General features: G+C 42.7%; 1 protein-coding gene across 3 annotated transcripts in view; it reads left to right on the top strand.

Annotated features, from left to right (window-relative positions):
- Positions 1-24,574, top strand: part of LOC139753328 (ATP-binding cassette sub-family C member 5-like) — a 525,518-nt gene that overhangs the window by 244,888 nt on the left and 256,056 nt on the right. For all 3 annotated transcript variants that reach the window (XM_071669664.1, XM_071669665.1, XM_071669663.1), the window contains one exon: positions 18,311-18,522. In XM_071669664.1, the coding sequence (XP_071525765.1) occupies positions 18,332-18,522 (191 nt within the window). In that variant the 5' untranslated portion in view covers positions 18,311-18,331. The remainder of the gene's footprint in view (positions 1-18,310; positions 18,523-24,574) is intronic.

Here is a 24,574-nt window from a genome sequence, read left to right as displayed (position 1 = left end):
GGTTACCGGTTTCATAATGCATTACAACAGCTGTATCATGTTTCATGTGAATTTGACTGACAATAGGGATTCAATTCAATATTCAAGTAACTCAGAAAACGCTAATTTCCGTAAGATACAATGTGTTCTTAAGCACCAATCTTGTTTTTTAAGTGTTGTATAATCTTGGCGAGTTAGTAATCCCCCCCCCGTTACGATCCTGGGTACACGCCTCGATGTTTATGTATGTGCATTTGGTGCATATAATGTATGACGTCCTATGAGAGATAGATTTTTAACCATGATATTTAGGATATTTTTAAGGTATTGATTAATACCCCTTCACAACAGCAGGATCGTTAGGGCATAAAAGTTCGTTTGTTTGTCTTTGGTTCTCACGCCTACCGACTGCCATCGAAATATCTTAAAGCATATCCTTCAGGTGTTCAAGATCACTCTTAGACCATATGCAGTGTTACTGCACACGAAATGCCCCGTCGTTCGTGAGAGGACAGGTGGGGTGGACGAATGAAAAACATAACCAGAGACGCATGACGGTTCGGGGAACCGACTTCTGCCGCCACAAACCACCGGTTTCAGCCGAGTAACACGGCGGTGGTGGGAAAGACGGGTGACACTGGTCGTGTTGGGCTTGATTATAGGTGGTTTTTGATGACATGTTTCCGAGAGTTGGAACTGTCCTTTGCATAGAACACGGGTAAGAAACCTTTAGTGTTTGTATATTCATGAGTTGCAGGTGAGCGATGGTTTTGTTTACAAATTGGTAATACGGCCTTTTTTTTAGTGATAATGATATGGATACTACGGATTAAGGGTATATATATATATATATATATATATATATATATATATATATATATATATATATATATATATGCAAGTTGATATCGTCATGCAAAGTGCATGATAAAACTTCCTGTAAACCCTGCACGAGAGCGATGTAATGTTAACCCCGTCCGGTCAGTAGCCTCGTTGCTTTTGATAGCATGACGCGTGAAGACTGCAAGATTTAGGGTCCAAAGTACTACCGCCTTCATAAATGCCAGCGTCGCCCATGAATATATCCGTCACCCAGGTCACTTCGGTGTTCAATCACTGGAATTCTGATATCGTACGAATAATATATGATTTTTGGTCGAACAAGTCACCATAACTTAATCCTCAAATAGGCGGCCCCATCCGACGAAACTACCCGAAATCAACGTAATTCAAGAGAGGGGAAGTTATGTGAGATTTCCATAGGTTCTGTGGATTTTTACAAGTACTTCATCTACTTTTATGGTACTTTGCCCCACTTTTTCCATGAACTTCATAGCCTACCCCAATTTTGACAAAAACCGAATTAAGGTTGGCGGAGTGCTTTGTATCTTTGCTTTCATACGGTAAGACGATAGTAACCGTGAAGTTTAGGAGAAATAAGGAGGTTAGATAACGTAAAAGTGTGGTACGTCTTTAGAAATCAACAGAACGTAAGAAAACAGCTCCAGGCTTTTCCTGGGAGCAGAAATTTATGGGCTGTGGTTCAGTCGCTAGCCGTTTTCTGCGATCGCGTGCAGCGAACAAAGACTATATAAGCGATCAAGGATAAAGAGTTGTAATCAGCTTAGTGCACGTTCTTGACTGTGGCGCCAAGACCTATGAAAGGTGGGTGGCAGGGATATTCTCTCTCCCTGGGCACAGAGTCCAACGAGGGCCCGGTCCTAGGTCCCAATTTTTTTCTTTTTTCCAAATTCCAATTAATCCAATTAACACATCTTAATTGTTACGTGATACTTTACATTCATTTTGATTTGTTTCTGAGCTTTTTGCCTTCCTAATTTGGAATTTTTGTAGCAAATTCCTAGAAAAATTAGAAAAAAAGAGGAAGAGCCAACAAGAACCTCACCGCCGTCGCTACGTATGATAGATTGGTGGGGCAAGTTTGCCCCGGGCCTAATGTTGGCTGTCGACGCTACTGATGCACTCCGGCCTTTAATGTTTATAAGTATAAATGAAGGTAAACATCAGCTGTCTTGGGAAGTTGTGAGGGTCTTTGCAGCTTCTGTTGATTTTCACTAATATTTCACCAGTTGTTACTCTATTTTATCCATTTTCCTTGAACGTCATAGCCCTCCCCACTCACACCTTACGATCATCATAGAATATGCGCCAATCACGCTCTACCACTCTTGCATTCTCCACAGAGTAGAGTATTATTACAAGGTAGATTTGTTATAATTCCAAAGTTAACTTTGTCACATAACTAAACTACAATTTTGAGATCTCAAGATAATGTATCCCCGCCTCCATGTTTTTGCAAGCTGTAAGGTTAGATTTGTAGTACTAACCTAACCTATCCTTACCTAGCCTAGAAAAGTGTTGTGGACGGGCGAATCTAAATGTGTTTCGAATTTTACTTTTTATGTTGGAGCATTAGCTGGCTCATCCCGACAAATTATATATCTGACAATTGCATACCTGGGAAACAGATTTGTCGGTGGAACATTGTTAAGTGACACGCCATGGAGAATATTTTCTTGTAAGATTTTTTTGAAGAGCAAAGAAATACTGTATACTAGTATATTTTTTGGAAAAGAATTTCATGATCTGCAGGCAGGTTTTAGCGTATCGGTCTTTCATAGTTTATGGTATTTTTCAACTAAATGAAACTTGGGCTTCGAAGGAAAGTCGAGGGGTTGTCATTCGATCGTAGGCGAGGATTGTCTGTACTGATTCGTGTGTGTTTAAGGGTACTTGTGGTATAAGAAAGCATCTCTCCAATGGGTCCTACGAATTTTGTAATTATCCATACAAGACCCTTTTTGACCGCTGTAATCCTTTTGCCCTACCGTTCAGAGGATGAGCATAGGGTGCAGAATGAATTTGCCGTAGATTTATGTTAGCACCACGTCATAGTAATTTCCATCGAAATACGAAAGTACTATAGATTTATGAAGGCGAATCCATGTATAGCGATATTATAAAAGCTGGGCTACTAGTGTAAGGACAGACTAATGGACATTTCTCGACATCCTTCGTCCGTAGTTCATATTGTTTCACTTGTTTCGTATAAACGTATCTCCCCGGAGACAGGTAATTATTTCCTTGTGCACTTTATAGGTTGATTTATTAACTTCCTGTAGGAGTTGTATTTTTAGAGTCGCATGTGTGTGACAGGAAGTAACAAAAAAAAATGCATTTTCGTAGATGATAAAGTCATGGGGAGACCGGTTCCTATTGTCTTGTTCAAGCTGTGGTTCTGGACAAGTGCAAACACTATTCCTATGTTGGGTAAGTCAGTTTATATTAATGGGAGACTCGTGTGGTGTTGCTTTTAGTTACAGTTCATGGTCACGCGGACTCTTTCATAGATTTACTCTACAATATCTTTGAGGGGAATATCTTTGTTCGTTGATGATTTAGAAGTTAAGTTTGTATCTCTCCAGTATCGTTTTTAAAGTAGAATGTACCTGACTAACCAGTGTGTGGAGGGGGTGACGAAATATCGCATAGACGGTGACGAAAAGCTCAGAAAACGAGTGGTATGTAAGAACACTTTGTCTCTAAGAGGGCATAACGGGTTTTGAGTTATTTGGAGGTTAATTTAATTTACTAATATTAGTAAATTTCTCATGAAACTGAACGAAGTTGTTGTACAGAAATTTGATGTGGACAGGCGACCAGTTTTAAGCGTAAACTTTAAGTATGATGTTTCATAACATGAAACTTTTTAAAGCTTTTTTAATACTTCGGTCATAAACATTATCAGGAAGGAATGAACATGATCACGTGTGATCAAGAGGGTTGTTAATGTCCATATTCAAATGTGGAACATTTGTAGCTTCTTCGTGAAAAGAGATGTAAAGAAAATTACTTAGATTCGCATGAGCTCAATAATTGTTTCCCATAGAACGGCCTTATCCCTTCAGGTTAGTCTTATATGAGCTTTTGATTTTAACATTTATTCAGGAGTATTTGCTGGTTTTTGTTTCTTTTTTTTCTGCAGAGCGAGACTAGGTGTTTTGAAACTCCTTAAACTTTTGTAGAGGATGGAAGTGAGGTAGTCTAACGTTAATTTATAACCCAACTAAGCACAAATGTCTTCTTTAAAGCTTTTGGTGCCATGGTTACAGCATAAACAAAGGTTGTAACTAAGATTTACTAGAGCACCAGAGTTTTCCAAGCTGTTGCTGTACGTAATAGAAAATATCATCTACGTACCATGCACTGGACAGTGCTCCAGTCAGTTGTCCTCCATGCTCTATAGTGTTAGGCTGACTGAAGACAGAAGCACCGCTTGCTGTTACTTCAGCATAGGTGCTCAGAGAGAAGCTGTTATGGTTTCAGTACTTTCCACTAAAAGTAAAGGGAAAGAGTGTTTGGAGTCAGGTTCCCTGAATCTTTCCACGAAACATGATGTCGACATTTATCCCATGTTGGTACCCGGATGTGTTCCTCGGTCGAGACCGAAGTTAATACCGTGCAGGCGAGGGGTGCGTGGCATCGTAGGAGACACTGATCAAAAGCTGGCCACTGACTTGAGATCACATGGATTTCCAGTGTGCACCAGAAGCCGGCGTCTCTTCGGCCGTCTGACTATGAACTTAGACTCCAGACGGGAGCTTTATGTGGATTTTGTTGGGAATCTTGTACCCGCATTTTATTAGGATTTCTTCAAAAATTGTTGGATTTTTGTTAGCGGAGTAGGATACTGGTTACGAGTTCTGATTGATTTCCAAGTAGAATTCGCTATCATTTGAAAGCAGCGTGGCGGCTTCACTTGGGTCGCCGTGACCCTCCCACAACCAGCAGTATAGAGGCTACACGTGGATCGCTGACCCCTTCCTGAGCCAGCGCTGTGGAGGCTACATGTGGGTCATCGCGACCCGCCTGAACCAGCAAGCATTGAGGCTACACGTGACTCGTGACCCCTCCTGAAGCAAGAGCGTAGAGGGTGCAAGTGAGTCTGTATTACCCTCCTGAACCAGCAACAACTTTGCTGAATGCAACTTAATTCAAATCTGAATTCAAACAGCATTAGACCATTGGGTCGGAAGGAGGCCATGTGTAATTGTGGAAGAGAGCAGAGACTTGTGGATTATCTTGGTTGGAGTTAAAAGAAAAATGATTTTTTTTTTTTTTTTAAGAGGAAGACCTGTAAACATAATGCGTACCTAAGGAGGTGCAATTATGTCAGTCGTGGATTTGAAACGAAGTATTTATTAAGCCTGCATAAACGTATCTGTGGTACTGCTTTCAACTCCTCTCTTTGGTAAATCACTCCATATGTTAACAATCCTGTTGAAGAAAAATTTCGCCTCGTACGAGGTAAAACGTTTGACCACAATTACATCCATTACTACGAGCGGAATCAGACGAATCTATCATTAAGTTGCTCGTTAGGTCGAAATTATCGAAGCCTTTTAGGTACTGCTTATTGGTAGTAAAAATGAAAATATGCTACAATATGAATTCATTTGAGCTACAAAAGGTCAGTAAGGAAAAGGACTTGTATGTAATAATCTCTTGTGATTTAAAGCAAAGCAAGCAGTGCACAGAAGGACAAAAAAGGGGTGAACAAAATTCTTGGATTCTTAGGAAGAAATTTGTAATTTAAGTCTCGGAAAGATATTGCAACTCACTGGTGTGTTCCCATCTTAAATATTGTGATCATTTTGATCACTTGAGGAAAGACTTAAAATAATGGAGGGAGTACAGAGGCGAGCTATCAAGATGATTTCCAGCCTGAGAAACAAATCCTAAACAAATTAAGTATTTAACTTAGAAAAGAGGTTTAGATGTAATCTAATACCGGTATTATTAGATCACCTATACGTCGATAAATCCCGAGTATGAACCTCTCGACCGACGATCTTCTGGTGTTACCCAGCGCTCGACATCTGACCTGTCCCAGCCAGAGCGGGACGAGAATTGGTGACGGCTCAACAGTACTCCCCGGTGTCCCGAGGCGGCAAGCTTTCATTGGTCAGACAAGGGAGTAGCCGCCTACTGCATTCATCTGTCATTAGTCAGTGATTTTTTATTTGGTCTTTGACTTTTGTACGTAAACCTGGACCATACCTCACTATCCTTACACGTTGTGACATGAGTCATGAAATGATCTGTTACTCGATACCTAAGAAGAATTACACTACTGGGTTCTACTAAGTATGATTCTACCCCTGTAATGAACTTTGGCCGGCTTATAGTTACTCTACGTGAGCAATATGGGAAAATTGTTAGACAAGTTGAGAACATAAGGGAGAAACATATATAATATTGACGGAAATGATTACCCATTTGAAGCCACGTCAGACCTGATGACTTACTGAGCTTATTACCTACGATTCCTCGTTGATGAACGGGATTTAGAAAAGTGTTAACAATTGTTTCAGTTGAATTTATCTTCTGAGAAACAGAAAGTCTTTTTAATTTTTTTTCGACTTCGATAATTGAAATTATGTTTTTTGGTATTGAGTTTGGAATTTACAAGCCCTTACATTTCCTCAAGTATATATATATATATATATATATATATATATATATATATATATGATACACACACACAAAACAAGAAAATAGAAAACAGTGGTTCAGTTCCTCTTCCTACGTACTTCAATTTCGAGCGAGCGGGCTGTAAGTTTCTCCGAGATGTCTCTGTAATGTATGGAAGTTGTCAAGTGTGTGTGGAGCCCTGCAGGCATCTTCAGACCCTAGGGGTAAGCTCTTTACAACCTACTTAGTTAGATTACTGCGTGGCGGGCAGGCGGCAGGGCAGGGCAGGGCTTGCGACGGTTGGGTCTTGGGGAATACTTGTCATGTCGGGGCCGTAGATCCCCCGCGGGGAGTTGAAAAGGGTTTCACTCTGGAGAGGCAACAGAGGGGTGTTGTGGCCAGGTGAAAGGCGTATTCTTGGAAGAGGCGGCCCGGGAGCGTTGAGGATGAGGTGAAAGGGTTGTGTCCTGGTGGTGTGGGTGGCTGGGATGTTGGCTTGCCGAGGTGGAAGTAAAGGTTAGGCCAGACTCAAGGTGACGACGGGAAGACGTGTTGATGATGACACAGGGGTATTGATGATGGCGTGTCAGGTGTTGATGATGATGTGCGGGGGTTAATAGTAACGCGGGAGGTATTGATGATGATGTGTCTGATGTTGATAGCGATATGTGGGTATGATGTAACGAAGAGGTGTTGATGGTAACGTGTGGTTGTTGATGATGATGCAGGTTATTGATGATGACTTGTTGGGCGTTGATGGTGACGAGGGATTGTTGTGAATGACGTGAGGATTAACTGGTGACTTGGGATGTTGATAGTGACGTGAGGATTTTGCGGATGACGTGAGGACATTGATAATGACGGAGTAGGGGTCGGTGATGGTGAAGAGGGGGTGTAGCTACTGACGAAGGGTGCTGAATGTGACGAGGGGATGTTGGTGATGTGGGTTAGTTGATGATGACGAGGTCGGGGAAAGAAGGAGTTAACAGTGACATACTGTTATGGTGACATGACGTTCTTGTTGCTCACGCGATGATGTTGCTGGTGACGTGGGAATAGTGATGATGTGTGAGTGTTGATAGTGACGACGAGGGTATTGGCAGTGACGTAAAGGACTAGTTAAGAACATGGAGGTGTATTAAAAAGTTGGCGATGATGACCAGTAATGGTGGCATTATATCAGATCAAGACTTTTGCATACCATTACTTGTAGCTCGTGTGGCAACGTTGATTACATATGATTTGTGCCGGTAACTCTGGCACATTCATTGTGCACCCCATGCTTTATCCCGTGAGCTGTAGCGCAAAAGGATTACAGAGGTCACAAAGGGTCTTGAGGAACTCCACCTCAACTCCTGGAACACGTATGATATCCAGGCCTTATAGGCTGAGTCAAGAATTGAGCGATGTGTTGAGTATTCAAACCCTCTATATTTACCTCCACCTACCCCGAAGCCATGTTCTCTTCATCTGCACTGTTACTGAAACGCACTGGCTGCATCCAACTGCAAATATAAGTATGAGATTTAAGACTCGGTATTGCAAAGTTGATTTTCGAGTGGAAGATGACCAGTGAATATTGATAATGACTGAAATATAGTTGGGAATACGTTGCAATGACCAGTTTGCACTGAACGGAGAGGTAGATTTACTCCTGTGGGGCCCCGTCTCTTTAATATTCTCTGCAGTCATAGGACTTGCTGTGTCATGTATGCTGTCTGCTTTTACTATATCTTCTGTCATTTCGTCCCATTCGTCCACCTTTCTTATGCTGTTAAAGTAGTCCTTATTAATTGTTTTTACAAATTCCTTGCTTGAATTCGTATTTTGCCTTCTAGTTGTCCTTTTTCTGCATCTTTCGAGGAATTGTGCAGTCCACAACATCAGATTTGTGTAAATTTTAGAAACTGTAATCTGGTCATTCCTAACTCTTATCTCTTCCATGTTATACAAATTTAAGGCTTTTTAGCCTTTCCCTGTAACTCAGCTCTCCTCATTCTGACACCATCTTTGTTTTCCTTCACTGAACCGTCTCTTTTAGATCATTGTGCTTATTCAGGTGCGTTGACCAAACTTGAGAAGCATATTCTGGCTTTGGCCTTGTGCAGGATATGAACAGCTTGCTAAATATATACTTAAAGGCTATTCTAATATTTACCAGCAGACAGCTTGTCTTCATTAGTATTCGCCTCATGTGGGACTCTGTTAACATGTTAGGGACGATGTCAACTGCCAAGGCCCTCTCACACACAGAATCTTGAAGCTTATGTCTTGCTAGATATTAATAATGTTGAGGCCAGCTTTCACTCTGTCCCACCTTAATTGCCTCACTTATGCTTGGATTGAATTTCATCAACCATGTATCATGCAAAGTTTGGAGTCTGAATATGCATTCCTGCTTTCTTTTCACTTCCTCATGACCTTGGCATCATCTGCAAACATATTCAGGAAGGAGTCCATACTTTGTAACGAGTTATTCACACTGATCAAGAAGAGTAACGGTCCCAAAACAGAAAACTGGGTTACTCCTCTAGTGACCTTCACCCATTTAGAGAAAGCTTCTCTGACATGTTCTTTTTTTTTCCTATCTCCTACAATCTATCCATTGGAGGAGTCCTTCCCCTTTATTACAGCCTAGTGATCCATCTTTTTGATAAGCCCTTCTTGCGATAAAGTGGTCAAATGCTTTCTGGCCGTCACGATACAAACAATCCACCCAGCATCCCCATTTGTCGTAGACAGAGCTTACTTTCTCTTAGAAAGTTAAGTTTCTCGTTGCATATGACGTCTTTATCCTAAAACGGTTTTATGTCTTAGTTGATTTCCCCTCTGTAAAAAAAAAAGTCATGCATTTGCTTTTTGATTAACTTTTCTTCCAGTAAGTTTCAGACCACATTCGTCATGTCTGTAGTTCAGCGCCTCTTTCTGGTCTCCTTTTTTTAAACATGGGTATGACATTTGCCTGTTTTCCACTCCCCTGCCTCTTTGCCTTTCTCCAGCCGCGTCTTGGACATTATTTCGAGAGGGCTGGCTTGTGTATCTGCACATGCACACATCCTCAGCGTATATGGTGAAATTTCATCAGGACCATGAGCCTTGTGTGGGTTCAAGATCCGTTTCATAGATATCTCAATATTGTTTTATGCTTGGCTAGTTAAGTCAGTATTTGACTCGTGTGATTATGAAATACTTTTTCTTTTCTCGTCCTCCGCTACGATCCACTGTCATTATCCTTCACCACGGTCTATCATCATCGTCCTCCTCCACGATCCACCATCATCGTCCTCCACTATCCACCATCATCGTTCTCCACCACAATCCACCATCATCGTCCTCCACTACGATCCACCATCATCGTCCTCCACTACGATCCACCATCATCGTCCTCCACTACGATCCACCATCATCGTCCTCCACTACGATCCACCATCATCGTCCTCCACTACGATCCACCATCATCGTTCTCCACCACAATCGACCATCATCGTCCTCCACCACGATCTACCATCATCGTCCTCCACCACGATCCACCATCATCGTCCTCCACCACGACCCACCATCATCGTCCTCCACCACAATCCACCATCATCGTCCTCCACTACGACCCACCATCATCGTCCTCCACTACGATCCACCATCATCGTCCTCCTCTACGACCCACCATCATCGTCCTCCACCACAATCCCCATCATCGTCCTCCACCAGGGGCCAAGCTAGACTCGCCCTCACTCTCCCAGTGAGGCAAGACATACCAGGTCTCCAGTCAGGTATATACAACAGTGCCCCACACACTGCGGCCCTAGGAAGGGGTTGGGGATATTATGGCTCCCTAGGGATACCCAGGAGAGAGAGAGAGAGGGGGCTTGGAAGCCCAAGTAGGGGAAAAACTAGAATTTTTTTTTATATATAGAATTTATTACTTATGTAATCTGTTTTCTGGTCGCTTCTTTAATACTGTTGACTCTCATCCCCCTCTCCTGGGGCCCCCTGAAGGCCACAGGGCCCCGGGGATTTTTTTGTCCAGGTTTCCCCGCCAACTCTGTTGGCCTGGTCCCACCTGGTAAGGAGGGCAGCACCACCCAACGTTACCCCACTCGTTACGTTATGAGCGTGACAGGTAACGTTGTCCCACTTGTTACGTTATGTGTGACAAGTAACGTTACCCCACTCGTTACGTTGTGTGTGTGGCAGGTAACGTTACTCCACTCATTACGTTGTGTGTGTGACAGGTAACGTTACCCTACTCGTTACGTTATGTGTGACACGTAACGTTACCCCACTCGTTACGTTATGTGTGTGACAGGTAACGTTGCCCCACTCGTTACGTTATGTGACACGTAACGTTGCCCCACTCGTTACGTTATGTGTGTGACAGGTAACGTTGCCCTACTCGTTACGTTATGTGTGACACGTAACGTTACCCCACTCGTTACGTTATGTGTGTGACAGGTAACGTTACCCTACTCGTTACGTTATGTGTGACACGTAACGTTACCCCACTCGTTACGTTATGTGTGTGACAGGTAACGTTGCCCCACTCGTTACGTTGTGTGTGTGACAGGTAACGTTACCCCATTCGTTACGTTATGTGTGACAGGTATCGGTGTCCCACTTGTTACGTTGTGCGTGACAAGTAACGTTACCCCACTCGTTACGTTGTGTGTGTGACAGGTAACGTTACCTCACTCACTACGTTATGTGTGTGACAGGTAACGTTACCCTACTCGTTATGTTATGTGTGACACGTAACGTTACCCCACTAGTTACGTTATGTGTGTGACAGGTAACGTTACCCCACTCGCTACGTTATATGTGTGACAGGTAACGTCTCCCTACTCGTTACGTTATGTATGACAGGTAACGTTACCCCACTCGTTACGTCGTGTGTGACAGGTAGCGTTACCACACTCGTTACGTTGTGTTTGTGACGTAACGTTACCCCACTCGTTACGTTATGAGTGTGACGTGTTGGCTCCCGACTGTAGGGATATCTTATTTTAATGTCGCGTCATAGAACCTTACGAGCGACGATGTCTCTGTCGCAGCTGAAGATCGAACTTGTCGGCAGAGGTTGGGGGGAGTTGGGGGAGGATGGGTTGTCGGGGTTGGGGGTAGAGCTTGGTGGGGGGGGGGGGGGGTTTAAGGGGGAGTAGAACAACCTGGTGGAACCGGTCATCATGCGTTTGTTCGTTCGTCAGTCCGTCACACATGCTTCAGCCACCAATGGATCAGGATTTTTGTGCCGATCTTCAAGGATATATTTTTTTCTTCTTCTTCCTGGCATGGGAAGGTGACAGGCGTGGGATGAATCCGTGGGCAGGACCTGTGTGCTCCTCGCTGTTGTAGTTGTCGAAAGAGATACTCAGACACTGCAGGTCTAGTGTGTCTGGAGATGGCAACTGTAGTGAAGGGTTTGAGCTCGGGAGAGGCTGAGATGGCAACTGTGGTGAAGGGTTTGAGCTCGGGGAGGCTGAGATGGCAACTGTGGTGAAGGGTTTGAGCTTGGAGAGGCTGAGATGGCAACTGTGGTGAAGGGTTTGAGCTCGGGGAGGCTGAGATGGCAACTGTGGTGAAGGGTTTGAGCTCGGGGAGGCTGAGATGGCAACTGTGGTGAAGGGTTTGAGCTCGGGGAGGCTGAGATGGCAACTGTGGTGAAGGGTTTGAGCTCGGGGAGGCTGAGATGGCAACTGTAGTGAAGGGTTTGAGCTCGGAGAGGCTGAGATGGCAACTGTAGTGAAGGGTTTGAGCTCGGGGAGGCTGAGATGGCAACTGTGGTGAAGGGTTTGAGCTCGGGGAGGCTGAGATGGCAACTGTAGTGAAGGGTTTGAGCTCGGGGAGGCTGAGATGGCAACTGTGGTGAAGGGTTTGAGCTCGGAGAGGCTGAGATGGCACCTGTAGTGAAGGGTTTGAGCTCGGAGAGGCTGAGATGGCAACTGTAGTGAAGGGTTTGAGCTCGGAGAGGCTGAGATGGCAACTGTGGTGAAGGGTTTGAGCTCGGGGAGGCTGAGATGGCAACTGTGGTGAAGGGTTTGAGCTCGGGGAGGCTGAGATGGCAACTGTGGTGAAGGGTTGTAGCTTGGAGAGGCTGAGATGGCAACTGTGGTGAAGGGTTTGAGCTCGGGGAGGCTGAGATGGCAACTGTGGTGAAGGGTTTGAGCTCGGAGAGGCTGAGATGGCAACTGTAGTGAAGGGTTTGAGCTCGGAGAGGCTGAGATGGCAACTGTGGTGAAGGGTTTGAGCTCGGAGAGGCTGAGATGGCAACTGTGGTGAAGGGTTTGAGCTCGGGGAGGCTGAGATGGCAACTGTGGTGAAGGGTTTGAGCTCGGGGAGGCTGAGATGGCAACTGTGGTGAAGGGTTTGAGCTTGGAGAGGCTGAGATGGCAACTGTGGCTGAGGGTTAAGCTCGCTCGGCTTGTCTGAGATGGCAAATGTGGCGGAGGGTAAGCTCGGCTTGTCTGAGATGGCAACTGTGGGGAAGGTTTGAACAAGGCAGTATGTTTATGCCTCTCTTGGGACATTATGTAAACACCGCCATGATATGTGTTTACTTCTGTTTGTCTTCAGGCGCCTTGTTCCCGGATATTCAGGACAGAAGAGGTGTAATATATAGCTCCCGGATATTCAGGACGATGGCTGTAATACATTGCTCCCGGATATTCTGGACAAGATGGCTGTAATACATAGCTCCGGATATTCAGAACAAGATGGCTGTAATACATAGCTCCCGGATATTCAGAACAAGATGACTGTAATACATAGCTCCCGGATATTTATGACAAGATGGCTGTAATACATAGCTCCCGGATATTGAGGACAAGATGACTGTAATACATAGCTCCCGGATATTTATGACAAGATGGCTGTAATACATAGCTCCCGGATATTCAGAACAAGATGGCTGTAATACATAGCTCCCGGATATTCAGAACAAGATGGCTGTAATACATAGCTCCCGGATATTCAGAACAAGATGGCTGTAATACATAGCTCCCGGATATTCAGAACAAGATGACTGTATTATATAGCTCCCGGATATTCAGGACGGAGGCTGTAATACATAGCTCCCGGATATTCAGGACGAAGGCTGTAATACATAGCTCCCGGATATTCAGGACAAGGTGGCTGTGATATGTAACTTCCGTCTATTCAAGACACGATGGCCCTAATATATATTTTCCGGATATTCAAGACAAGATGGCTTTGTTGATAGAAAAAAAATAGAATTTTGGCCAACTGCTGCTGCTGCCGTGGTGTTGGAGTATCAACAAAAATTCATAAATCATTACATATTGGGGTCAGAATCCCTATAATCAATAGGGGTTTATAAGGTGTCGGGTGAAGAATATCTGTAATCTGTAAGCCCCCCTAAGGTATAGATTATTATCCGTTCAGCATCGACAATAGAGCTCACCCTAATATTTCATGCCATGTTTCGTACTTTGGCCGTGCGGGGGCGGCGATAGCAATAAAGCCAATGCTGTAATTATCACTTCTGAGCAGCTGAGCTAACTTTCCCCCCTGGGAATACCCGTTGGTCTTCCACGGACTGTGTGACTTCCCCTGTGTGAGGTCAGAACGTGCGACTTTCGACTGCAACACCTACGTCCATAATGACGAAGCTCCGTCTTTTCCCCCTGGGTTGTGCCATTTGGCGACGTCTCCTGTTTGCTTTGGAATAAACTCTTCCCAAGCTGCCACCGTAACCTGATCTTCCTCCCTCTGATATACGGCGGTCATCACCGAAGGACGGCGTCAGGCAGTCGGCTTGTCTCAGACCTCAATGGCATCGGTGGATGCCTGAAGGCTTGGCTAAAGGTGTGCCTCCTTCGCCTCCTCCTCCTCCTCCTCCTCCAAAGAAAGTATCCCTCAAGGTAATAGGAGACGTTGGTGATTGGCGCACCGTAGGGTAAGACGGAGGGTTTGTCATTAAGGGTTTGTTGGGGTGAAAAGCTGCAAACTCTGACCTTACTTTATGCTGAGGTTAGGCCAATCCTTGATAGACTGACGGTAATTCCAAGGAGGAGGTCAGGTCAGGTCAGGTCAGCTGCTTAACATGATAGGTTACAGCAACTGTTGACCGATGTCGTTGACCACGATACACGTTATTTGGAAAACTGCCAACCCTTCTCAGAGTAACGCCTTGTAAGGTGTCAGTCGTGTAGGTTGGATTGGCTTTGCTTGTTTGGTGGCAGGGGGTACGATTGTTTTACTGTTTTTTTTTTTTTTTGTTTTGTTTATTAATGCAGGAGACTCGTATGCTGTCTTGGTGGAAGACTTCAAGCACTGTGTTTAATTACAACGTTATGACCCTTGAACATGATGTCCTGGCTTTTGACCTGGTCTTTAAGGGATGAGTTTAAAATGAATATTAAATGTAATGTGTTTTCACGGTGGAGGACACTGCTGCCCTTGCATCAGCAAGACTGGTTTGGTAAGAAGTCATGGAAGTTATTGAAATTGGTGGAAAAATGCTCATGATGTTGATAAGGCCTCTCCATATGAGCTCAAGGAACGTGTGAAAACACACGAAATGTATGTTCAGTAAAAGCCAGCTCCAGAGGCACGAAAGGGGACAAATTTTATGACACTCTTTTTTTCCTAAAAAGGTGATCAGCAGATTGCGCAGATCAACAGTCCCGTTTCCATAACAAGTAAGGTTTTGCAAAACCCTGGAAAAGATGAATTAGAAAGCAACTGGACGACTGTCTGCAGAGAGGTAACTGCCCAACATTAGGGAAACAATGCAGCCTGAGGGAAAGGAGTTCATGCATTGCAAATCTCTTGAGATTTCTACGGTGGAGTGAGCGTCGTGGATGAAGGGGATGGATGCGTAGACTGCTGTGATTTAGTCCTTGTATCACATCGGAGGCCAAGAAGTTAAATCTACAGGCATGAATGAAGGTAGACTACTTCATTGAATGATTGATTCCCTCTGTGGAAGCGAACAAAGAACACGGTCGAGATGAATTCTCAGATGGGCTAGGGTCACTAGTGAGGTGCCTTAAGGCTTGGTCTTAGGACCACTGCTGTCCTTGGTGTATTCAAATGACTTGCTTGATGAACTGGACGTGCATCTGAACATGGTACGGGATGATACCAAGGTCATGAGATAAAGAGAAAAATAATGATGACTGCGTTATCTTAGAGGAGGACTTGGACATAACTTAATATTCGTATAAATGGTTCATGAAAATAAGATTACGAGCGAAGATAAAGCGGACGAGACAGTAAAAAAAAAAAGTGTGATTGTGACAGAGACCTACAAAGACCGACAGCACATCGGGAGATTATGCTTCTCAGCTCTGGTCACTGAATTTAAGGAATCACCGACTTACTTAATGAGTCGAGAGAAGGTTATAGATGGTACCTGAATCATAGAGTTAAACTACAATGAAAGGTCGAGGGCTACAAATTGGCCCACCCTGGGGTCAGAGGTGAACTGAAGATTGTCTTGAAGTTTCTAAATCATTCGAACGACGTTCACCCGTAAACAGTTCGTCATGCAAAGACTAACCAGACGATATGACAAGAAGCCAGGTATGAAGTTTGTTTGAAATTTCATGGAGAAGCACCGTTGCATTGTAAGGGTGTTTGGGATAGATTGATAAATGAAACTGTCAAAAGAAAGATCAAAATATTTGAAACTAACGAGTGTAGAGCTCCATCTCTTTACAAATGCGTAATTACACGCACATAAGAAAAGGACAAACATAAACATCCTTATATAAGGACTCAGGGCACGCTGGTGCAGGAACATCTTTCATGAATGTATATGGCATAAGGCACATGCATGAGCATGTAAATTCTGGCCTCATATAACTTTAAGCGCACACATGTTGCAATATTCATTCTGAAACGTTTGTTTCTGATAAACGCGCTGCCTCTGACTCAAAGGCATTTATACCCCAGTGGAAAAAAATCCACCATCCTCTCCCATCTTTTATATCTCCCTCCTCCATCCAAATGCTGTAGCTCTAACAGCCGTTGCGTTCAGAACGTGTAGTAAAAATGATAATCATGCGGTCCTGTTAACGTTATGTGTCGTCATGCGAGTATGTTAGCATTTTAAATGTCATGGTGATACAGATCGGTTTAGGTAGCTGGACCTGACTGGTCGCGTTACATAGTGTTACAAGTTATGTGTGTTGATCTCTGGCGGTTCTCGAAGTATTGTGGTATAATTCGAGATATTTGTTGTCGCTATCTTGGTCATCAAATTTTTATCCATAAGCTTACCCATTGTTCAAACAGGCCTGATGTATAGTAGTGTACAGCATATGTAAGAGAACTGTGACTTTGCTGTGGTACTATCACGTCAATTATAGGACGGGATCTTTAGCAGGTAGAAGGTGCCATTTGCCATTTTGATTGTATGTTGCTTCAAACTGGCCTTTGCCCTCCAGAGTATAAAGGTTATTGATACTGCGTTCGGGATAATTAAATATTTGGTTAGGTAAGACACGTGTTGTGGTGCAAGTTTCTACAGACACGACAGGGTAAACCTTTTAGAAGATTAATGGAAATGTGTTTGGCAAGACCTTGAGGCAATATGCCAGCTCAGTTTTTCTGCGTGATTTGTGTGTGATATGAATGAATAATGTGTGGTCGGCGGCTGAAGAGAAGTTAGCCGGAAGCTAGAAGGAAATACCAAAGGTGAAGTTCTGATGTGTACAAACGACTTTCGTTGAGGGTGAGATCAAAAAGAGAGAATAGCGTATAGCAAAGGAGAGGGGAAAATGACTTGGTCAGATGAGGAGGTGGTGAACATTGCACACAGGAGGTGAGGTAGTGTGTTCACCAAGAATATACAGGATACTCAAGTGAGTGTGTATGGCGTCATGTAGGCTGTAGGTATAGAGGTAGGATAATTTTGATAACTAGGTATATGAGGATGTTGGGCATGAGTTTCATGAACATTATGAAGTATTGAGGGGATTTCAGGTGGGATATATGGCAAGAGCGTGCAGCAACGAGAGACTGCAGGAGAAACAAATATCACATCAACACCAAATCTCGATTCAAAGTACGTTGTAAGAAGAGACGAAGACGTAAACCCTGCTGATAAAGTGAATCAAGTAGTAAGTGAAAGTAGCTAAGTTAAAGAAATTTGAGAAGGCTGGCAGTTGGTGAAACACTTGCACCAAATGGTTATATTAATCAAGAAATTTCTGAGCTGATGTTTACTGGGACTTTTTTCTCTAGGGAGTGTACGAAGATATAGCTTCGCTCTGACTATTTAGTAAAACTAAGTCTTCTCGGACTTGGAACATCGAGAGTTTTTCATAGGTTGTTCATTCTCATGAAATGATTTTGAAGTTTCATAGTAGTATGCAGAAATGGTGTAGCATTTGTCCTGTTACATTTTTAGATTCTTTATCTAAGCATGTAAGATGTAAACAATGCGGGATGCAAAATCAACAGCTCTTCATTAAATGCAGTGCGAAAGGCGGTTCATATATATTTATTGTTGATATTCCCGGACTCTGCATGCATTTAAATACACCACAAAAGGAAATTCTCTCTCAGCAGTACAATCTCGTCTAAGAACTCTCCAAAAGAGTCGATCTTTTCCCTATTACTGATTGAAGCGTAGCTTAGAAGCAGCAGGAACTCGTGGAGGGATCTTTTGGGTTTGTGTGTGTGTGTGTGTGTGTGTGTGTGTGTGTGTGTGTGATTATACCCAGTATCACCAGTCTTGATTGAGTCTGGGTTTGGTTAGGTAGTCTGAGCTGGTGACTACCAGTCATTTTCAGTCGCCAAACTTGAGGTTGGGTGGGAATGGGCAGGCAGGTGATCTCTTCTGTTGACTAACCATGAATGCTTGTGTATCCCTCAGGCGAGCAACCGGTACTCCTTCATGCATAACTGGGCATCCTCCGGCAGCATCACCCTCAACCATGGGATGGACTCGCCGAGCCTGCGCCCGGCAGCTGCCCACAACTCCTCCAGCAGTGGCGCTTCTTGTAGGAAACCAGGGGACGCCCTCTGCCCCGAGGAGACTTACCGCTTGCGTCCGGACGACCACCAGGAACTGGAACACATCAAGATGTGAGTACTTTCCGTATGTTTGTGGCGGTGGCGGAAATTACCTCTCGTTCCCTTGAAGGTGTTGGTGTTATGGCGTCATATTTTCTTTAGATTTCTAATTAATTTTGTCCTGAGAGTGGAAGTGCTGATTGCGGCTCTTCTCTTGTTGTTCTTTCTTCTTTAGCGTTTGTAAATGTTTTTTCAGCGGAAAGTTCAGAGCACCAGCTAGGCTCTATGTGTAAAGTGTAAATATTGAATTTGAGGGAGTGAAATTTTTTTAACTTTTATTTACGGTAAACCCACAGTCACTGTGGATATACGAGTACCTCCTGTCATATTATATGTGAACATTTTTCTTTCTTTTACTGAGAGGTAATTACTTATATGTTTAAAGTGGTTCTTCTAGCTCTTGGCTTGAGGGCGAGTGATATGTATTTTTTTTTTTTCTTATTGTTGGCGCAAAAGCGACTGATGTATTGTGCATTCCCACCCATCTTGCGGCCGTTGACGCAAAATAGGATACAGAGTGCACAAAAGGTCTAGGGAATGGCCACAGTTATTGAATTAGAGTATAGGTTACATATCGAGAAAAACTTTTAATGATTGGGCAGCATTGAAGTGATCATTAAGAAGTATACACTGTAAGTGGAGTTTATAGCAAATGAACAATAATAATTATATCACTTATCAAGATTTAACACGAACCATTTACAATAAGCAAAGGTTATTTTACTTTTCAAGAATCAGAGGTAGAACACTGTCATGGGTGAAATGTCGCCACATATCTTGTAAAGTCTGGCAGGAATCATATCAAAACTCACTCGTTTTAGAAGTACATAATTAGGTAATTGATTTCAGCTTCATATAACATGTATAGCAGATTTGGTCATTTGGTGAGACTAAATTGTATATTTTTTTAATACAGATATGAAAAAATCAATATATTTCTGGAGTCTTAATTTAAAGTTTAGAATGTTTGGATGTGAGGGTGCGACTGCGAGGGAGAGATTGGAGGTCGCGAAGTTTTCAATTTTATCGGTGAAGCTGAAAAGTAATCAGGAAAAAAATATATTTTCAGAACCTAATGGGAACCTGAATTATCATGCTGTATCGGTTATTCGGTCATGGGGGCTGGAGCTACTAACAGGCTGGTTGACCAGATATCAATCAAGTGTACCATAATTAAAATAAAACGTATTTATGCACTCTTTGGCGGACTTATTCGTCACTGACGCAATAGCTCACGGTATAAATATCTTTTTGATGCTGTATTTCCTAAGGTTCTGTGTAAAAGAAATGTAATGGTTAGAACTTTAGTGTTAAGTGATGCAATTGCCGGCAGATAGTCGAAGGTAAGTTAGAGTGTCACTGAATAAATGAATATCTTACGTGTGAGATGAGATTTTCTTTTGAACCAGCCAAGTTAGGGAATTGGTCATCCATGGGTAATGAGCCTGTCCATGTGTTGACACACAGGGAATTATGTATTTTGTAACTGAACCATATATGAGAAGGGAAGTCATGGAGGGTGTGAAACTGTGATGATTTATCTCTCGTCATGTTCTGTCTCCCAGATGAATTTAATACAACTTGAACACGAAGGTGCAACTACTGTGCAAGAGGTATATTATCTTCGAGCACGACGTTAAGGCCGTTGGGAATAAATGCCTGGCCTTTGACCTGATCTGAAGGGTTAACTCAAACTATGAGGCGGGGGGTTGATAGTGTGTCAGCCGTGTCGCTGGTTGAGCTGCCCTGGATGAATTTGTAATGATTTGTTCGGTCAGACGGTGAAAGGTTATCCTCCATGAAATTATAAGGACTTTATCTGACGAGGTGGGTGCTGAAACAAGATTAAATTATGATGATTTGTTAGGTCAGACACTAAAAAGATATTCACCATGAAATTATAAAAACTTGTGCGGCGAGGTGCTGAAACTGTCCAGGAAATTTATCCTTACCGGAAAGGCGCATGCGTGAAAGCTGCGCAAGGCTGATGCTCAGTGTTGAGGGGAATTCAATCATGGAGTCGTCCATTTTCTTACCTTCTGTCTGATATTATAAAACGCAGAAGATCGCTAGCCAACGTCATCAGCTTCAGGCCTTCATGTAAAACGCAAAAAAATATTATTTCGACAATTTTGCAACCTGTCTTTGTATTCCGTTGAATTGCTAGATAGGGTGCACTTGAGCTAGACATATCCATGACGTAATCTTTTGAATTATACTGGAATACAAATTTCATCTATAAGGTTTTTTTAATGAAAACTGTAGTCAGGTAAGAGCCAGTGATAAATATTTTCAGCATGTTTATAGCTTTGCTAGTAGAGCTGTAACACTGAGGGAATTTCATTGGCAGGTTTCTGAATTCTTAAAGCAACGGTCATTCTCAGCGACTTGAAACTTGGCTTAGATGTGCTCGTGAAGTCAGTTTATTTATGTCTTTCGGGATCCTGACTTCGTAACTTTTTTCCATTTTTTTTCTTGATTTATAGGTAATATATCAAATTAATATTCTTACCGGGATCAGATGGAATCTAGTTCTTTGTATTTCACAGCTTAAGAATTAAAGTGTATTCACAGGATCCTTTTTCTGTGCCCCCCCATGCATTAGACAAGGGGGGGGGGGGGTAATGCATCCCCAGGCCCATCAAAGAACGTAAGCCCAACAGCCAACTTAGACCTGCGAAACAACATAGGCTTATTCGGATATAGTAAATGCACCAGTTTCGTCTCATATATATACCTGTAATCATCCTGTCTGTTAAGCAAGCAGTTATTTCTTCTTCGCCACTACACGAAGAATTTCGCTGGCATATCCAAGTGACGGCTTCATATTTCAGTGTGGTTCTGCCGTATTCCACATGATTGCTGAACGTTGCCTCCATCAGAATCACATGGTTAGTTTGTCGGTCGAGGTTCATCAGTCCTGTCTCTTGATATCTCCTTCATATACATTTTTCGCAGAAACTGAGGTTATTTTACGTAAACGAGGGCAGAAAATTTGTTGGTTTGTTTCCTTCGTATTGAAGATGTGCAGATGATATTACTGAAACCATAAGTAATTCTTTGCGAAAAATATTTTGAACTACAAAAAATGATAGGTTGAACTTAGTTATATTGATTTCAACTGATTTTTTAATGCATACGGTGCTTAGTGCGTGTAATCAACTCTTCTTGCAATATTCCGTGGATTGGATTGGATTCACTTTTTTGGAAGTTATACGGCGCCAGAACCTATTCAGCGCATTTTTGCTTGAAAAACACTGATTGAATTGAAACTTTGCAGATTTGTTACCCCATGAACACGTTAACGTGACATCACACCTTGGTGGCCTTATACGAATGATTACAGGAATTATTTTGTTTTGGAAGTAAATGCACTTCCTGTTTATTTTTTTTTTTATCGTCACAAATTAATCATATTCCTGCTTTTATGTACATCAGTATTATACTACAGTTACAGGGATTTAGTGTTTACTTGCTGCCAATTATGTACCCTATGGGGGCGTTCGTATAACTCCCAAGTGTTAGTATCATTATATGATAACCACCAGCAGCGTAGCACTACCAAGTGTAAGTATCATTATGTAATAACCACCAGCAGCGTAGCACTACCAAGTGTCAGTATCATTATATAATAACCAGCAGCAGCGTAGCACTACCAAGTGTCAGTATCATTATGTAATAACCACCAGCAGCGTAGCATACATATAGTCATCTGTGACCTCTTGTCTCGCGGAAGTAATGACATAAACGTTTATAATTGATACTTACGCTGGAGGTGTTGCTTCAACCTGAATTATAGAAAGAATGATAAGAGATATAAAACCAGTATTGTTCAAAGGGAAAGCGAGGAACAAAACAGCACTGGTTTTATGAAGACAAAAGGTTTATATGTCATTCCAAAGGTTATTTATGGTGAAGAATAAGAAGGCTCTGAAATGAAAATCTCATGTAAGTTTATTGGTCGATCTGGGGATACTTTTGTCGTAGTCACAGTAGTAGTATTAGTAGATAGTAGTAGTAGTAGTAGTAGTAGTAGTAGTAGTAGTAATGATTGTGGTCGACATGGCGTAGGCAAAAGGATTTGTCAGTTGAAGCAAATTCGGTTAAAAAGGTGAAATGATGAGTTACATGTGGGGGGGGTGGGATTACTTCAGCTTCTATGGTTTTTTAAGTTATGGTACCTAGAAAAGACACAGGACGAAAAAGGAAACGTCACTTTGCACTGCTACGAAAGATGTATGCGTCATAACGACCAATCTTCGTGTGCTGGTCATTACACTGAAACTATGAGAAGCAGCACATTATCGCTTATATGTACCATAACATTGAACTGTCACTAAAGAGTTTTTCCATATTACTTGAAGCTTGGAAGAGAAGTGGGAAGGGAGGCTCCCCCGTGGTTATGAGGTGGAGGACACAGGCTGCTGAACTCCACACGTCACTTCCGTGCTGACGCAACGTTGCCTGTAAGCGCTGCGCTCCTGAGTCCCCGTAGTTCCTGTTACAAAAGAGGGGAGGAGCTACCATACCTGTTGTCGAGCGGCTCGGTTTTTCTTGCCTTCTCATTCTTTGATGAAGTGTGATGTCTTAACGTCCTTGAATACACTGATTCTTCCGAGAACTGTTAAAAGTTATTCTGGTATTTTAAATATTGTATATGTCATTCACAACGCAAAGTCTGTACAACGGCTGTAATCATTTTAGTATTATGAATAAGGAAAAGTTTATAGAAAGTGATAAATAGTCTGATTATTATTATTGTTATAGGTTTATATTTACTACATTTCATGGATTGCAATTATAAAGTCTGACTCTTGTAATTCTTTTGATATCTCAGATCTTAAGATATAGACGAAGGTAAAGTTCCCAGAATTAGAGAGCATTAATACTGGTAGCCTTAGTGACCTACAGACTTACGTATCCGACCTGAAAACCAGGCACCTTTGTCATCTAGAGCCTCTCGGTGCCTTCACTGGTAAGAAATGCGTTTTCCTAGCTTTGTCGATGTATTGGCCCCATATATATATATAGATGACCTTTTTATATAGATGTATGTCGTGAACCTGCCAGATCTATAAATTTTCATGTAAATGTCGGTATTACATTGTATTCTCCTTTTGAACGATTGCGCTGCGTACATTGCTCTATAGCTTATGTAATGTGTTTTCATTCCCCATTATAATACTTAGACCTCTCCCCAAGCGAGCTCTAACACTCCGTGTATATACATGAACCCTGTTACCTTGGTTTATCTTATTATACCAAAACCACTAATGCCATTCCTCCGTCTCTGGCGGGACAAGGGTCCCCCTGGGCCCACTCGGGCCCACTTGTTACCCTCGTTTGTAGGTGTATTTGTACCTACTGCACGGCTCTTTACCTACCTTCGGCTAGCCATAAGCATACACACTTCACCCATGTATCATTTAAAGGCCAATGGAGTTTAGAAGTTGAAAAGATAATGCACTGGTCGAGCCAGAATAACAGCATTGAAAGCTGCCGTTTTCTCTAGATCGGCTTACAGAGAACTGGACAACTTTATCAGTCTTTCCCATTTGTTTACCTGAGCATCCGCTTTCATAGCCTAGTTCTATCCTCTTATTACCTGAGTATCAGCTTTCATAGCCTGATGTAATAATCGATAACTTCGTACAGTATTCTGTCTGATAGTTGGATTTTTTTTTTTATACTTCAGAGTTCTTTTAAACCACATACACATATTTGAAAACCTTCGATGAAAGAGTAAGTTTCGGGTCGGATGGTTGTCCTCCCATGTTCTGCACATCGGCTGGTGGAAACCTTGGAAACCTCGTTTTAATGGTAATAAAAACCTGTCTTATTAGTTTGAACCTGTTTTACAGGTGGAATCCAGTTTTACAGGTAGAGAACTGTTTTACTGCATTGCCTAGGAACTAGTTTTGAGAGACTCTGTCCAATTGTAGCCCACCATGATATGACTGCTGTATCAGGTAGCCCACCATGATCTAACTGCTTTGTATGATGGCCCCATCATGATGTGACTGCTGTGTCTGGTAGCCCACCATGGTCTGACTGCTGTGTATGG

The sequence above is a fragment of the Panulirus ornatus genome, chromosome 14, assembly GCF_036320965.1.
Source record: "Panulirus ornatus isolate Po-2019 chromosome 14, ASM3632096v1, whole genome shotgun sequence".
NCBI lineage: Eukaryota > Metazoa > Arthropoda > Malacostraca > Decapoda > Palinuridae > Panulirus > Panulirus ornatus.
Note: the sequence above shows the minus strand (reverse complement) of the source record. Positions and strands in the feature narration are given on the sequence as shown.